The sequence below is a fragment of the Arvicanthis niloticus genome, chromosome 14 (assembly GCF_011762505.2).
Source record: "Arvicanthis niloticus isolate mArvNil1 chromosome 14, mArvNil1.pat.X, whole genome shotgun sequence".
Taxonomy (NCBI): domain Eukaryota; kingdom Metazoa; phylum Chordata; class Mammalia; order Rodentia; family Muridae; genus Arvicanthis; species Arvicanthis niloticus.
Window position 1 is genome coordinate 44,061,213 of NC_047671.1, and position 17,335 is coordinate 44,078,547.

Genomic DNA, 17,335 nt, shown 5'->3' on the forward strand with positions numbered 1-17,335 from the left:
TGTGAATTGTATTATGGGTATTGCAAGCCTTTGTGCTAATATCTGTTGAGGATCACACTCTGCCTGCCTTGGCAGCTACTGTGTTGCAGATTGTTCTACCCCATGCATTGGGGCCAAAATGTCCCGAACTGCTCTGCTGCTCTGGTCAGGGTCTAGCAAGAGAGAGAGAGTTGGGGAAGAAGGGGGAGAGACTCGAAGAATAAAGACAAGCCAGGGTATGTGGTCAGGTCTAATTTACTCCTTTATTTCCCCTATTCCCTTATATTGACCTCTCCTTTGACTTCACCTATTGACACTATTACAGGAAAACCCTGGTATTTATAAGCACAAGTAGGGGAACACAGGTGAAAATCCTAGTCAGTCTTGATGATAGAGGTTTCAGAGTCCTCTATTTCCAGCCTGTAATAATGGACCTGTATGGGTTTCATTTGAATAGCATCTGTTTGTTGCCTTACAAAACCCATCAGTCAGCTGAACAGCATCAACCCGAGAGATGAGAGACTTAGCAATGCCTGAATAGTCAGTGTAAAAACAACACTCTTTTTTAAGGGTAACACACAGAAATACAGAACTAATCATAGCTTTGATCTTAACAAAAAAAGCAAGGAAATCCCTGTCCCTGCTCAATCAATCTCAAACCCAAAAAACAACTATAATAACTGTGGTAGTGGGTTAAACAATATACCCCACTAAATCATAAGTCGGGGAATCAAGAGTCCAATAGAGCCACCCTGGAGATTCAGGTGGTGATGTCTCCTTCAGCACTGATAACTTCTCAGGTCAGGTTTGCTTGTTGATCTATTCCAGTTTGAAGGCAATTGTGAAGCATCTTCAGGTTTCCTTCATATTTCCTGCAAAGAAAAATTACACTTCTTAGGGAGTTTTTCCTCCCTGGATTGTTATTGTTGTCTGTTTGTTTAATCAATCTCTCTGGCAGCCAAAGTGCAGCATCTGCAGTTTGGAAATATATGCAAACAGAACCTCTTCCCCAGATAAGCACTGGATCTGGCCCATTCCAGGTTCCAGTTAATGGGTCTTTCCAGAGGACTGTTGCAAAATTCTTTTTGGTATTAGGATGCCAGAATCTATCTGCAGCACATTTTCCTTCAGAATCCAAAGGTAAAAAATTTAAAATAAAAAGTGCATGATGAAGGATATTTTGGGGGATCCCTTGGTAGGATACCCTTCCCCATTTTTTATTTTTTCAAATTGACATTTAATGGTTTGATGTGCCCTTTCTACCATACCTTGGCCCTGTGGATTATATGGAATAACTATTTTATGTAGTATTCCTAATTTCTCACAAAATTGGTGGAAACTGGAGGTTGTATAACCTGGGCCATTGTCAGTTTTTATCTGTTTAGGCACACCCAATACAGCGATTGTAGCAAGCATATGAGCAATCACATGCTTGCTTGCTTCTTCAGTTTGTAATGTTGCAGAAATGAAACTACTGTATGTATCTACACATACATGTATATATTTCTGGTTTCCAAATTCATTATAATGAGTAACATCCATTTGCCAGATACTGTTTGGTATCAGTCCCTTTGGATTTACACCCAAATGAGAAACTGGGAAAAGTTTATCACAGGATTGACATTGTCTGACAATTTGTCTAGCTTGTTCTCTGGTAATTTTAAACATTACTCTTAAGGTTTTAGAATTAAGGTGATGTAACTCATGAGCCTTTATGGCCTGATCCAAATTAGATGGCAGATCTGATGAAGTCACTTCAGTGGGTAAGGCCTGAGGTCCCATTTCTGGGGTTAATACTCTGTGGGTGTCAGAACTGGGTCCAGTCCTGCACTTCCTGGTGTTGCTCGACTGAGTACAGAAAGGGATTGGTATTTGCTGGCATGACACTGACTGCTCCATAAGCCTGTTTTGGCTTGCATCGGTTTGGGGCCTGGAGCTGGCCCCTGTTCCCATTTCCCTGATTATGGGAAAGGGTGTTACCTTGTGCATCTTGTTTAGACCTACAACCACTAGCCCAATACCTTCCAGGTTTGCAGCATGGGCAGAGTCCAGGATATTTTCTGGGCTGTCTCTGGATTAACTCATTTTCTACACTGCAATCTCTTGCAAAGTGTCCAGGCTTACCACATTTAAAACATGCCTTTCTGTCTCTATTTACCAAAAAATGTCTTACAGATTGTCCTTCCATAGCAGCTGCCATAGCTAAGCCCTGTTGATAAGAGCAACCTATGTCAGAACAGAGTCTGATATACCCCGTAAGGTCTGTCTTTTCCCTACAAGGTCTAATGGCTGCTTGGCAGGCAGGATTACCATTTTCATATGCAAGTTGTTTCACATAATCTACACCTGCCTCTGCATTACCAAAAATCCTCCCTGCTGTTGTCATTAATTGATGAACAAAGCCAGAAAATTGTTCATCAGGCCCTTGCCTGACTGCTGTTAAGGATGCACCAGGGTCTCCCTTTGCTGGGAGTTTACGCCAAGCCTTCATAGCTGCATTTTGAATTTGAGCATATAAACCTGGATCATATTGCATCTGGTTATCACTAGAAGCAAATTGCCCTTCTCCTACTACAGAATCAAAGGACCAACCTTTGCCTGCCTGAATGTTTCTACTAGCTGTCTCTTTACAATTCTCATGATACTCTGAGTTCCAAATAAGATAGTCTCCACCACTAAGAACTGCTCTCACTAACATATTCCAATAACCAGGAATCAGACAGTCCTCTGCAAGAGACTCTAAAATTGCGAGAGTAAAGGGAGCAGTGGCACCAATGTTGAGATACTGCTTTTTTTTTTTGATTCTTTAATAATTTGAAAATTAAACCCTGTATGATGTCTCCAAGCAACCCCTTGAGGGTCTCTGGTCTCTGATACAGGGAAAGCCTCAGCATCTCCTTCCTCTGGCGGATCTGTAGCTGAACTAAGGCTAGAGGATAGGGACTGCCTTTGGACACAGGGTTGAGAAACATGAAAATCTGGGGGATTTTTGCAGTTGGCCTCTCGAGACCACTTCCCTGTCCTTAATTTCTGTAACTGATTACTTAAGTCCTGATACTCTTTTTCTAACTCTATCAGTTGTTTAAGTGTAGAAATTTTGTCCTGTAACTCCTTTTTGGGATCTACAACCATTGTCTCCATTGGAAGAGCACTTGGAGGTGGAGGCCCATAGGGAGAGGGCATTTCATCACCATAAAATTTGACTTCCTCTTCCTCTTGGTCAGCATAATCTGGCTCTGACAAGTTGTCATCAACCTTTGGTTGTATTTTGGATTCTACCTTATGCTTCTTTTTATTTTGAACAACAACAAGAACAAAAAGACAGCATTCAAGAACAAGAGCAGAAAATTAACACATGTGAGCAGCCAACAACAAAACCAAAACAGAGAGTTGAATTCAGACTGACAAATTTCTTGTCCCATTTTCCTTACCTTTCTTGAAGTGGCAGATTCATGATCACCTTCTGATTTTTTCAGTTGACCCTTCTTCCAGTAATGTCTCTTGTTCTTGCTGCCTCTCATTAAGCGCCAAACTGTTGCAGCCCAATTCTGTTCCACAGGTCGGTGTCTAGCAAGAGAAAGAGAGTTGGGGAAGAAGGGGGAGAGACGCAAAGAATAGAGACAAGCCAGAGTGTGTGGTCAGGTCTCATTTACTCCATTATTTCCCCTATTCCCTCATAATGACCTCTCCTACTGACTTCTCCTATAGAAACTATTACAAGAAAACCCTGGGTACTTATAAGCACAAGCAGGGGAACACAGGTGAAAACATGTTACCACGTGCACCATGCATCTGGGGTCACTAAACAGCAAAACAAGCTATGTGGGATAAGCAAGATATCTGTCAGAGTGTGCTCATCTGTTGTATGCTGTTGAAAAACAAGTCTCTATCAGGGTATATGGTTCCAGATGGCTGCAAAGTTGATAGCCCCTCTCTGCTTAAAGTCGGCTCCCACAGGTCCCCCTTTTTAAATTTTTTTCAAAAGGGAAGCCTGAGAAAACTTAGGGAAACCGTGCCTGTCCTAGGTTGGAACAAAGGACCCCAGGCTCCCTTTCAGATCCTTGGATACTCAACAGCCATTGGTTGAGCTCCTGTCTTAGGAGGGTGAGGCCTCCCTTCTTTTAGGGGCAAGGGTCTCGGTATGCTCTCTTAACAGTCATTGACTATCCAGCTTAGCATGTAAGTTAGGGGTTAATCCTAGTCAGTCTTGATGACAGAGGTTTCAGAGTCCTCTACTTCCAGCCTGTAATAATGGACCTGTATGGGTTTCATTTGAATAGCATCTGTTTGTTGCCTTACAAAACCCATCAGTCAGCTGAACAGCATCAACATGAGAGATGAGAGACTTAGCAATGCCTGAATAGTCAGTGTAAAAACAACACTCTTTTTTAAGGGTAACACACAGAAATACAGAACTAATCATAGCTTTGATCTTAACAAAAAAAGCAAGGAAATCCCTGTCCCTGCTCAATCAATCTCAAACCCAAAAAACAACTATAATAACTGTGGTAGTGGGTTAAACAATATACCCCACTAAATCATAAGTCGGGGAATCAAGAGTCCAATAGAGCCACCCTGGAGATTCAGGTGGTGATGTCTCCTTCAGCACTGATAACTTCTCAGGTCAGGTTTGCTTGTTGATCTATTCCAGTATGAAGGCAATTGTGAAGCATCTTCAGGTTTCCTTCATATTTCCTGCAAAGAAAAATTACACTTCTTAGGGAGTTTTTCCTCCCTGGATTGTTATTGTTGTCTGTTTGTTTAATCAATCTCTCTGGCAGCCAAAGTGCAGCATCTGCAGTTTGGAAATATATGCAAACAGAACCTCTTCCCCAGATAAGCACTGGATCTGGCCCATTCCAGGTTCCAGTTAATGGGTCTTTCCAGAGGACTGTTGCAAAATTCTTTTTGGTATTAGGATGCCAGAATCTATCTGCAGCACATTTTCCTTCAGAATCCAAAGGTAAAAAATTTAAAATAAAAAGTGCATGATGAAGGATATTTTGGGGGATCCCTTGGTAGGATACCCTTCCCCATTTTTTATTTTTTCAAATTGACATTTAATGGTTTGATGTGCCCTTTCTACCATACCTTGGCCCTGTGGATTATATGGAATACCCTTTTTATGTAGTATTCCCAATCTTTCACAAAATTGGTGGAAACTGGAGGTTGTATAACCTGGGCCATTGTCAGTTTTTATCTGTTTAGGCACGCCCAATACAGCGATTGTAGCTAGCATATGAGCAATCACATGCTTGCTTGCTTGCTTGCTTTCCAAGTTTCTAATGTTGCATAAATGAAACCATTGTATGTATCTACACATACATGTATATATTTCTGGTTTCCAAATTCATTATAATGAGTAACATCGATTTGCCAGATACTGTTTGGTATCAGTCCCTTTGGATTTACACCCAAATGAGAAACTGGGAAAAGTTTATCACAGGATTGACATTGTTTGACAATTTGTCTAGCTTGTTCTCTGGTAATTTTAAACATAACTCTTAAGGTTTTAGAATTAAGGTGATGTAACTCATGAGCCTTTATGGCCTGATCCAAATTAGATGGCAGATCTGATAAAGTCACTTCAGTGGGTAAGGCCTGAGGTCCCATTTCTGGGGTTAATACTCTGTGGGTGTCAGAACTGAGTCCAGTCCTGCACTTCCTGGTGTTGCTCGACTGAGTACAGAAAGAGATTGGTATTTGCTGGTATGACACTGACTGCTCCATAAGCCTGTTTTGGCTTGCATCGGTTTGGGGCCTGGAGCTGGCCCCTGTTCCCATTTGTCATCTGAATATTTTTATAGTCTTTAATATCGTCTATTGTCTGTCTCCTCAAGTAAAATGCATGTGAGCTTCATTAAACACAGACTTCCATGTTATTTATATCTACTGATACAAGTCATGACTAATGTTTAACAGTTTTGAGAATTGGAAAAGGTCTGAGAATTTTAGCTAAAACTTTAGCCAGCCAGCATTTGGGGATATCAACAAAAGCCAGGCCCCAAGTTCTGGAAAATGATTTGATTATCTTGTCACAATGGCTAACCTGTCAATATTTGTATCAAACGGCAATTCCCCAGAGATGATATAGGAAGAACCATATGACTTCTAAACAGAAATTGTCTTGTGCTATTAAAAAAGATCATCAAACTTTTTTTTATGTCCCTAGATGTTTTAGGAGACCAGTAACCCCACCTGAGTGTTGCTGGGAAATATGTGTCTTTATTGTTCTAGACAGAAAAACAAAACAACTTACCCTTTGTGCCTAATTGAGAAGTTGCTTCATTTGTCAAGACTATTTGTTATACAAACACCCTGGAAAAGATTGTCTGAAACAAAGTGACAGAGTTTTTCTACAGACAAGACAGGCAGAAGCATGAAAGAAAACAGATACAGTGCTTGGTAGATACTCAATACATATTGGTTATTAAACAAACAATGCTTTAAATTGTTGATTACCATTATTTTAATTTTCCAATTCATAAAATCAGGCAATGGGAAAGTGAACAATTTATCTAGAGGCATGCAGCTAATTTGGATGTACACACAGCCCCAGGACACAGGAGACAGAACTGACCTCTCCTTATCTTTTACCCCAGCCTGGCAACAGTCTATCAGGAGTTTAGAAATACACAGGGGATAAAGGAGAGAAATGGGTAAAAACAAAACCAGGAATGGAAGAATGGAAGAAAGGGAAGAATAGAAAGCATGCTTGAGATCTACATGTCTGCTCATCCATTCAGAAATACAGAGGAGACAAACAAGACCTTTGACTTAGCAGAAAGATAAGAAAACCACACCTCAGAAAGGGAGGAGGCTTTCCCAAAACCCAAGAGGATATCACGAATCCAACTATTTTTCTTTTCCTGGCCAAATTTGGGTCCAATCTTTTCTGCCCCTTATCTACCTAGGTACATCCTCCCCAGCCTGGAGGCCACACGAGTCAATCAATAACCAAAGATACCTATTATAGGGTACAGTGGGTGGAGCCTGTACTACCATCAACATATATGACCACTCTTCATTCTCAGAAGAGAAGTACCCTACATAATTCTTCTGACCTTTGCATCCAGACCTGCAATCATGAAGGTGGCAATTATCTTTCTTCTCAGTGCCTTGGCCCTGCTCAATTTAGCAGGTGGGTGTTTTTGAATATTCTTTAAATATTAGTAAAAACATTTGACTTGTTAATTTATACGTCTTGTAAATGAAGATAGTCTAGCTAACTGATGCCAATGAGTTGAATAACAGAAATGTTTCTAGTGCAAATTATGGGAGAGAGAGGAGGTTATTGCTAATACAATGGAGGAAAGCTCCAGTAATGTGTCTACATAGATAGTCATGGCTTGCTCTAAAGACAAGGCTGTTACTTTAGTAGTGATTTGGTGGCTAATAAAGGGTTTGATCTAAAATACCCTTTTAACTGTAAAAGGGCTGTTAGACTATGTAAATCAACTTACAAAAGTGAAATTCTTATAAACTTGCATAAAGTAAATAATAATGACCACCACTTAGTTTGCAGAAAGTCATATTTTTAGTCATTAAATAGTTTATATTTGATCTGTAAAATACATCTTGTTTGAACATAGGAAGGAATCCCTAAACTTGTGAGAATGACAGGATATGCTTCTGATTCTGAGGTCAGTTGGGTTTTTATAACTGGCATTAATTAATATTTTCACTTTTGTCACTTATTGCAGAGATTGTGACAAAAGCCAAAGCTGTCCTTCATTAAGAAGCGGAAGACCATTGCTAAACATTTCAGATAAATATTTATGGAAGCAAGAACCCCTTTGTCCCACCTCATGCCCTATAATTAATACAAGTAAATAAATACCTTTAGTGAGCTCCTGCTCATTAATTTTTTGGCCTCATTTACATTCTGGATCCAAGGGGACCCCAAAAGCTGCATCTTTTTGATAAGTCCCAGATATTTTTTTTCCCTTAGAGATCACTGACTGAAAATTAAGTTTTAGAAACATTTCTACTTTAGGAGCTCTCAGACTGGTTTTCTTTCCCTTACAAACTCACTCACATTCACAGTTAGCATCTATCTACTTTTTAAAAAAACAACTACATTTTACATTATAATATAATTACATCACTTTTTCTTACAATTCTCTGCCAAATCCTTCCATGTACTTCCTTGCTCTCTTTCTAGTTCAGTTTTTTAAATTGTTGTTACATATGTGTATATGTATCATATGCTTTGATGTCTGCCACACATGTTTTCTGAAGAAGGAATTGACTCTTTTCTGAACTATGTAAATACATGAAATACAAGTTTAAAATATGGTTATTTGGTGTAATGCACTGGTGGGAAAAATTCTCTTTGAGAACTGGTGGTGAGTTGTCAGAAAAGTCTTATTTTTAACATTGTTTACAGAAGAGACTTAATTACATCAGAAGACCTGATGGCTATTTCCCATACTGCCACCAATACCCTGAGGTACAGATATTTATAATTCACCAACTGTGAGATGAAAATTCTGTTGGGTACAGAAAGATCATTGAAGGACATGTCAAAGGAATCTGAATTGTTACTAGTACCTACACATTTCAAATTCTGAGTAGAATGTTTCTAATCTCAAGAAAGTAGATCAAATTTCCTAAAATGCCAAATTGACCTACTCAGTAATGATCAACATTTTACTTAATTCCTTTCAAAATCTTAGCAGGCAGAGAGGGAAGAAAACTCATTTGGTATTCTTGAAGGTCAAATGTAAATAAAAGATTTGGGAAGTGCAAGCAAAGACATCATATGAAACCTGTATTCTTTGACACCTAAAAATAGATCTGACTTCTTTATTTGAAATCCAGATTAATGTTTAATTTATGTTTTCTAGGTAATACTACAGCTCAGGAGTGTATAAGAAAGGTAAAGAGAATTTTATAATTTATTATAATTTATAACCTCATTGGGAGGGGTTGACAGATGATTTCTCTGTGTAGTCCTTCTTCTCCAGGAACTCACTCAGTAGACAAGGCTGCCCTCAATTTCCAAGAGATCTGTCTGCCTCTGTCTCCCAAATAATGGGATTAAAGACACACACCACTGCCATGCATCTACTTTTATAATTTCTTAATTCTCTAATTTCCTATGCAGACTGAAATTGCTTTATCCTGTAAAAGTACAGCTAGGATCTGAGCATGCGTGATTTTGCCAATTTGCAACCCAAAGTATTTGGGAGCCTGGTTTATGAACCACGTTTGAGGTCAGGTTGGACTACACAGTCTAGACCTTGACATAAAGAGTGTTGGGGAATATATACCCTAGCAGTTACATTTTTGGTAATTCAAGTCAGGATTGGGGGATCAACTGATAGGGAACCTTGGCTGCTAAATGCAGGATTCATAGTACTTTCCTAATCTGCATGGTGCTTTGTTCAAAGACGAGCCCACTGATGCCCCTGTAACTGTCTACATCCTGTTGTAAAGGAGATTTTTATACAAACACTAAGGTTGGCTGGTGGGATATGTAGTTTAACTGGAAGCTCTTGTGTTCATTCCAAGTAGCCCTTACTTCTGACTCGATCAGGTTGGCTTTTCTTGCTCCTAATTCCCAAAGTAGACTAGAGGAAATGCCCCTCATCTCATTACATAGGAATACCTAGGAGAAAACCAGTGATGAACCTGAAGCTTATAGTGAATAAATTATTACACTTTTGGTAAGAATTACAGAACAAATCTGGCATAATTAAAGCCTAAATCTAGTTCTCCAAGTACTGATGTATGAAGAATAAAGGTTAACAAAACAGGGATGATGTCCTGTAATCAAGAGGTGTTGTGGTAATGCCCAGGAACTGAGAACCAGGATCTAAGTATCACTAGATATGTGACTTTAAGTCAGTTTGTCACTTCATGAATCTTCCCTTGAAGAAGAGTGTAATGATAACTTTACAAGGTCTTTTAAGGCTAGCTCAATAAATAGATAACTGACACTTTTGATTAAAGGGTGAAACTTTTTCAATAGAATAATACATAAAATCTAGGACGGAGACCTATAAGAAGTGTTTAATGAGAATCAGATTTTGCTGAAAAACACAAAGAACTGGAAGCATAGATACCATCTAGGATGACTATCCTGTCAGCAGCTGTGTTATCTTGCTCCTCTCATCCCACATCTCCGCAGTATCATGCCTTAATTGGGGAAAAGATAATTTTTTATAACTTGCAGATGAATTGACTGAAATCAAGGAAGAAACCTGTGGACATATGATGTCATATATCTAGAAAAGGACCATAATTTAGCTTTAACTCAGCTTTCTAAATTTCAGGGCCGATTTATTTCTATTGTGGTTGTTGTTTTCCTGTGCAATAGTCAGTGTCATTATCTTAATTGCAAACAAACTTAAAACAGTCTTAATATTTTATTATAAAACCAGACATTGAAAAACGATAGAAAATAACTCTTTAATTCTGTGTATAGCCTAATTGTGTTGGTATAACTACTCGTTGTCCCCCGAGATATGAACCTGTGTGTGGGACTAATGGAATTACTTATCCCCTTGAATGTGTTATGTGCCTTGCAAACAGGTGAGGATACAGTTTAATTTTAATTTATTTATGACTCAAATTTCACATATGTAATCAACTTAAAGGCTAGTCAATAAATGGAACTGTCTTTTCATAAACTTGGTATGATAATATGATATAAAATTGCTTGGATGATAAAAACCCCATTTTTTAAGCAATACATTGATACTTTATTTAAAAATTCTATATATACAAAATGTCTTAAATCTTTAAAAAAAAAAATCAGTTCTTAATAATAGCAGAAATTGCATTTTCTAATGCACCCCCAAATTAGCAAGTATGATTTATATAGTATTTAGTGAACAAACATGTATTATAACATTAGTATTCATGGCTTAAGAGAGTTAGCCTCAATAAACTTTAATTTTCTGAAATATTTAATGTTGGGGAACAGGAATCAGACTCAGAACACTGGGACAAACAGATATGTCATGATAATTTTCCTCTTACAATATGACTGACTTGTTTCTATATGCCCGTCATTATGCTAAGCCTTCCTTGTTTCCCATGTGGCTGTTACAAAAGTACAAACAAACAAACAAACAAACAAAACACTCATGAGCACATGTAATCACTTCTTATAAGTTGTTGTGATTGTCAAAAGAGTGTAAAGTGTTACATGACCAAAACAAAAATGGTAATATCCTTGAACTGAAAGGGCCAAGAAAAGCTTATTGAAAGGAATGCCATTTAAACAAGGCTCCCAATTTCAAACAAACAACAGAGACACCAAAAGTGACAAAAAAAAAAAAAAAAAAAAAAAAAAAAAACCAACTTAGGTTTTCTAGAATTGACTCTATGCTAACAACTTCAGCTCAGGCTCATGACTATAAATTGTCTTTATTCCTCTGCATAAATCTCTCTTCTATGATGCAAACTCTCTTCAAAAATAGGTCTAAATAATTTCAGAAAATCTCTCAGTTTATCCAGGATTGTAGACATTGTAGACTCCAAACAGTAGGCATTTGGCTTTATAATGAGGGTGTGTCCAGTGTGTAAAAGTTGCCAGGCATGATAGCACAAGCCTGTTTCTCCCACACTGCAGGCTCAGGCAGAAGAAACCTGAATTCCAAGCTAGTCTGTTCAGTAACCTGTCCATCTGGGCCAATGGTTTAGGCCCTGGCTCAGTAGATTGGGAGGAGCAGGTGAACATTTTGGAAAATGTACACTTGCAACAACTTCTTAATTTTCTCATGACCCATGTTGTTGACATTAAGGTCACGTGTCATTCTTTCCATCCACAGGGAGCAGGAGGGCACCTCGACACCCTGGGGATTTATGAAATGTCCAAGTGTGAGGTCTAAAGTTCAAAGGCCTTTGAAGTGAAGCATTCAGAAAATAATAGCAAAATGCTGAACGCTCATTCATCTGACCTGTGAACCTACTGGTTATAGTTTACTCTTTGCATTCTTTCAAATATGTGTAGCTGTAAAGGCACATTCAACTGTCTGAGCATGCAGCATTTCACTCTGCATTCTGAAATAACAGTTAAGTCTAGAGATAAGTTTGGCTTTCTCAAACATAAGAGATATTCTAAGGTTTGTATAGTCCTTTGTTTCTATTGCTCATTAAAAGTCAGAGAGAGATCCCATCCCTGATACTACCAGGAGGCCCAAGACCCAGAGGCTAGATAGTTCAGAGACCTAGGATAGAATCAAACATGATTGGGATGAAAAGTCAATAAAATGATTCCTAATGATATTCTGCTATACTTGCAAACAGAAACCTAGCATAAATGTTATCGGAGATGCTAACACAGACCCACGACCAAATATTAAGCAGAGCTTGGGGAAAGGGGAATAGAAAGAATTGTAGGAGCCAGAAGGGTCAATGATACCACACAAAACCCCACAGAATCAACTAACCTGTGCTGGTAGGGGCTCACAGAGACTGAACCACCAACCAAGGGAGCCTGTATAGGATTGACCTAGGCCATCTGCATATGTTACAGCTGTGTAGTATGATCTTTTTGTAAAAGTGCTAATGGTGGCAGCAGGGGTTATCTTTGACTCTGTTTCTGGCTTCTGGGATGCTTTCTCTCATACTGAGTTGCTTTGTGGAACCTCAATACTAGAAAGGTGCTTATACCTACTGCGATGTGATATATCCTGTGTTTGTTTGGCTATTCATGGGAGGCAAAGCCTTTTTTTTCTCTTTTTTTTAAATTAATTTAATTTAAGATCTTTACTTACTCATTTTACTTCCTGTTCACTGTTCCCCTTCCAGTCACCCCTCTCCTATAATCCTTCCCCCATTCGCTTCCTCTTCTCCTCCTAGGAAGGGGGCCTGCCTGTGGTATCCCCTGACCCTAACATTTCAAGTCTCCTTGAGGCTATGTGTGTTTTCTCCCATTGAGGCAATACAAGGCAGCCCAGCTAGAAGAACATATCCCACCTACAGGGAGCAAACAGCTTTTGGGATTGCTTCTGCTCTGGTTGGTTGAGACCCACATGAAGACCAAGCTGCACATCTGCTACACATTTTCGGGGAGGCCTATGTCTAGCCCATGAAAGGTTTTTGGTTGGTGGTTCAGACACAGAGCCCCAAAAGTCCCTGTTAGTTGACTCTGTAGAACTTCCTGTGCTGTTCCTAACCCTTTCAGGAAGTAATCCTTCCTACTATTTTTCCATAAGAGTCCCCAAGCTCCATCCACTCTTTGGCTGTGGGTGTCTATATCTGTCTAAGTCAGCTGCTGGGTGGAGCCTCTCAGAGGACAACTTACTTCTGTCTGCAAGCATAACAGAGTATCATTAACTGTGAAAGGGATTAGTGCTTGCCAATGGGATAGGTCTCAAATTGGGCTAGTTATTGGTTGTGTATTCCCTCAGTCTCTGCTCTCTCCTTCATGCCTGCATTACTGTAGATAGGATAAATTTGGGTTGAATGTTTTGAGAGTGAGTTGTTGTCTCTATCACTCCACTAGGGTTCTTGACTGGCTACAGGAGGTGGCCTCTTCAGTTTCCATATCCCCAATGTAGTGAGTCACACTTACAGTCACCCCCACTAATTTTGGGGCACATCCTAGGTCTCTGACTTATCCTGGAGATACGCCTCCCACCTCCTCACCCACATCAATTGCAGATATCCATTCATTTTCATGGGCAGCTAGCAATCTCTCCTGTCCTTCAACCCACATTATCCCAAATCCCCCATTCCTCTCTCTTTCCAGTCTCTCCCAGTTCCCTCCCTCCATCTGCCTTTGATGACTATTTTATTCCCCCTTCTAAGTACAGTTCATGCTTCTTCTCTTGGGCTCTTTTTGTTTAGCTTCTTGGGCTGTGGAGTATAACTTTGTTCCTGTATATTATGCCTAATGTCCACTTCTTAATAGAAATGGAAGAGTAGATAGGTCTAGAGAAGAGTATGTTGGAGAAGAGAAAGGAAGGGAAACTGCAGACAGTCTGAATCTAAAATTAATAATATTTTTTAAAGTTGCCCATACAAACAGCAAAACTGGACCCAACAGGTTGTATTTATATATTTATACACTCACACATAACAATAGTAAAAAAAAAAAGAAAAGGAAGCTATCAATTTGAAAGTGAATGGGGGATGAAGAGATAGAGGGAACTTGGAGGGTGTGGAGAAAGAAAAGAGAGAAGTGGTGTGACTATATTTTATTTATAATGTAAATTTTTGTAAGTTTCACAAAAAATGAACTATGTTGTCACTATTACCAGAGCCAGAATCGGACTCTATCTATTGGGGGTTGTGATGCTCTGAAAACACCAAACAGTGCTCTCTTATGATGGGCCTTGTAATTATGAGGGTAGCCAGGTTTGTTAAATTAGGACATTATATGCCTTCTGTGCTTTGTTAGAGAAAGTGTCAATAACTCTTTTTTACAGAAAAACAACTACTGACAGAACATTCATTGGTGCTAGAAATGTTGTCTGTCTGTTGTTATGGGTTAATACATGACTAATAGTCATTGGCTCTTAAAAACAGATGGTACAGACAGTGTACTATCTATTAGATAGTACACTGAGTTACTGATGTTTAAATATTGTTAAATTTTTAAGACAAAACAACTACGTGTGGCTAATGCACAGAGTGTAGCAAAGTGAACAGCAGAGCTGTGGATAACAGGCTTATGTACATGACATTGAACTGGGCACTACCATAGGTTAACATTAATGAAGAAATAATGGATGCAAAAATGTATCTGTGAAAATAGATGAGTATTGCATCTTCTTCAACAATAAATAAAATAGAAAATTTGGTGCATGCCAGTGTAGTCAAGATAACAATGCATAAAGAGAGAATTGTAGAAGCAGTCATATAACTAAGGAACAATTTCAGAATAGGAAGGACATTTGGGTTTTGTGAGAGAAACTGGTTTGCTCAAGGTAACATGGGAACAGCAAAAACAGTTTTAAGGAAAGAAGTAGACCTTGGTAGTGGTTGTTGTTATGGGAATCAAGATTGGCTGGCAGAATCGGGCTCCTGTCTTCGAAGCTGAAATGTTTAACATCTAGAAAGCCCTGCGATAGCCTGGACAACAGACCTGGTCCCTAAGCACAAAGCATCAGCAGTAAAAAAGCAGAGATGAATTTGAGATTCACTTCAAGTGTTGCCAGTATCACTCCATTAGGCTTATAAAGAACAATGACCCATAGTTTTTCTACTCTGTTGTATACCTTGTGGACATAATAAAAAAAAAAAAAGCAGCAGATACTTAATGAATACATTGACTGAATAAATGGATTAGAAAAAAGAAAAAAATCAATAAATCATAAGCTTGTTCTTTAAAGAAAGGCAGAATTATTTTTAAGTTTCATTGTTATTCTCACATAGTCATTGATTTGTGCCACTAAACTTCAAGCCAACTCTTAATTTATTTTCCTTAAATCTCTTCTACAGGAATCGTGACGTGCCTATCCTCATTGAATATGATGGGGTTTGCTAAAATTGAAGATTTTGAATTCTGTTTAAGGCTACCATTATTTTTAGCAACTGAGTTTGTTGAATAAATGCATTTGAACAAACCTTGTTCTTCTCAAAGCTTCCTGTTCAAAGGCATGGGTGAATATATTGAGGACAGGGAACTGGGCAAAGACCCAGACTAGACTAAGCTTCACCAGTTAGTTCTTCATGCTGGTAATATCACACACTGCAGATGACAACAACACACAGCTGAGCATGAACATGTGTGATGAGTAGAGTTTGATTAGGATGCAGAAGGTAGCCCATGCCATGCCCAAGATGTAGCCTGACAAAGAGAGAAGGGGGTGTTCACACAAGGAAATGAGTGTGAGTGCTTTGTGTACCTCACATTGTTTCACTTGTGAGCCACCACAACTCTGCAGAGTTATTCTTGTCCTGTGAGTAAACATAGAAAAATAAACTGGGTTGACTAACAGTCTAGCAGACAAGCTGCCAGAGTGCTCTTTTAGATCTGGTGACCTTCCTTTAACCACAGCAAGCACTCCTTTTAAACACAATCACCTCTTGTGGATTATGCCTTCACTTTCTTCAATGGGAATTCTAGATAATAGTCACCTACTCTAAGATTCCCCCATGTCTATATTCAATAATAGAATAAAGATGTAATATAATAGAACATAATCAAATAAATTAGAAATGAGGAAGTGTTCTCATGGAGGAAAATATCTATAATTACTTAAAAATAAAAAGGGGGAAGCTTCTTGAGATTCCGAGTTTCTAAAAAAATGTAGTCTAAGATGGAAAAATGGTAGAGAGGTAACACAAGTGAGACTGTGTTAGGATCTGTAATACAGTGGAGAATGGGTCAGCCACTGAGCCAGAAATAACAAGGAAATCAGAAATACATTAGGAAAGCATACTTGCCCAGTTACCCACTTCTGGTGATATTCCAATATTCCTGCCTTGAAAAATGAACTCCTACCACTAGAGGGTGGTGTAATCTAGAAACTGACTCAGCTCAAACAGCCTGAAAGCTCTCAACAAATACCTTGCTATCTCAAGTTATCAATGCAAGATGGCTCCCAGTGTCTTATCTGTGATGCTAGAGGACACTTGAAGGGCACCAAACCTTAAGGAATTCCCTAATGGTCAAATTATTTTAATCACTGAATGTTGTTTGTTGCCCTGTCTTATTGGACCAGTCTGCAAGTACACACAGAAAGAGAGAGAGAGAGAGAGAGAGAGAGAGAGAGAGAGAGAGAGAGGAGAGAAACAGAGACAGAGAGAGATGAGACAGAGATAGAAAAACAAACACACACAAACAGAGAGAGACAGACAGAGAGACAGACAGAGAGACAGACTGAGACAGAGAGAGTGAAAGAGAGACAGAGATGGAGAGAGAGAATGAGAGGAGACAGGGAGACAGAGGTAGAAAGACACACACACAGAGTTTGTTTTTTTAATAATAAGAAAATATAAGGCCTAATCTCAAATCTACCGTTAGTGACACTGCTCCTAGGCCCATCAGAAGGCAAGCATGTGGAGTCTGTCTCAGCATGTGGTACTTATGTTTCAAAAGGAGTATCTAATAAACCAGACATGCTGAAAAAAGTGAAATTATCAACACTGATAAGAATATAAGCTTCAAGCTATGAAATTCAAAGAAGGAAAATTGACTAAAAAAAAATCCTTCTGAACTGGGAGCGTCTTTTAAGAACTTCTAGGATTAACAATATTGATATTAGCAATTCAGCTCTAAATATAGTTTCTATATCACCTGGATTCCTTCTCTCAAACTCATTCTGAGTCCCTCTTCCCAAAGTTTCCCCTTCCTAACATAATATATTCTTTTAATAACAGCTTATAGAGTCCAGTTACTGCTGCTCACACAATCATGAGTGTATCATCATCCACTGTTATTGTCAATATA

General features: G+C 38.9%; 1 protein-coding gene and 1 long non-coding RNA gene across 4 annotated transcripts; one reads left to right on the forward strand and one right to left on the reverse strand.

Annotated features, from left to right (window-relative positions):
- Positions 1–220: 220 nt before the first annotated feature.
- On the reverse strand, positions 221–6,906 carry LOC143434323 (uncharacterized). Of its 3 annotated transcripts, none has more exons than XR_013103738.1 (5): positions 6,783–6,906; positions 6,239–6,311; positions 4,509–4,674; positions 3,411–3,546; positions 221–851 (listed from the first exon to the last, which is right to left on the reverse strand). It is a non-coding gene; the product is annotated as an uncharacterized LOC143434323 (long non-coding RNA). The 3 variants fall into 3 exon arrangements; XR_013103737.1 differs by lacking the exon at positions 6,783–6,906 and adding an exon at positions 6,560–6,751; XR_013103736.1 differs by lacking the exon at positions 6,783–6,906 and having other exon boundaries at positions 6,239–6,751.
- A 10-nt stretch (positions 6,907–6,916) lies between these two features.
- LOC143434322 (serine protease inhibitor Kazal-type 1-like) lies at positions 6,917–15,506 on the forward strand. The gene is made up of 4 exons (XM_076912718.1): positions 6,917–7,120; positions 8,829–8,860; positions 10,412–10,518; positions 15,382–15,506. The coding sequence occupies exons 1-4, from the start codon at positions 7,066–7,068 to the stop codon at positions 15,425–15,427; spliced, it is 240 nt and encodes a 79-aa protein (XP_076768833.1). The 5' UTR covers positions 6,917–7,065; the 3' UTR covers positions 15,428–15,506.
- The last annotated feature ends 1,829 nt before the right edge of the window (positions 15,507–17,335 follow it).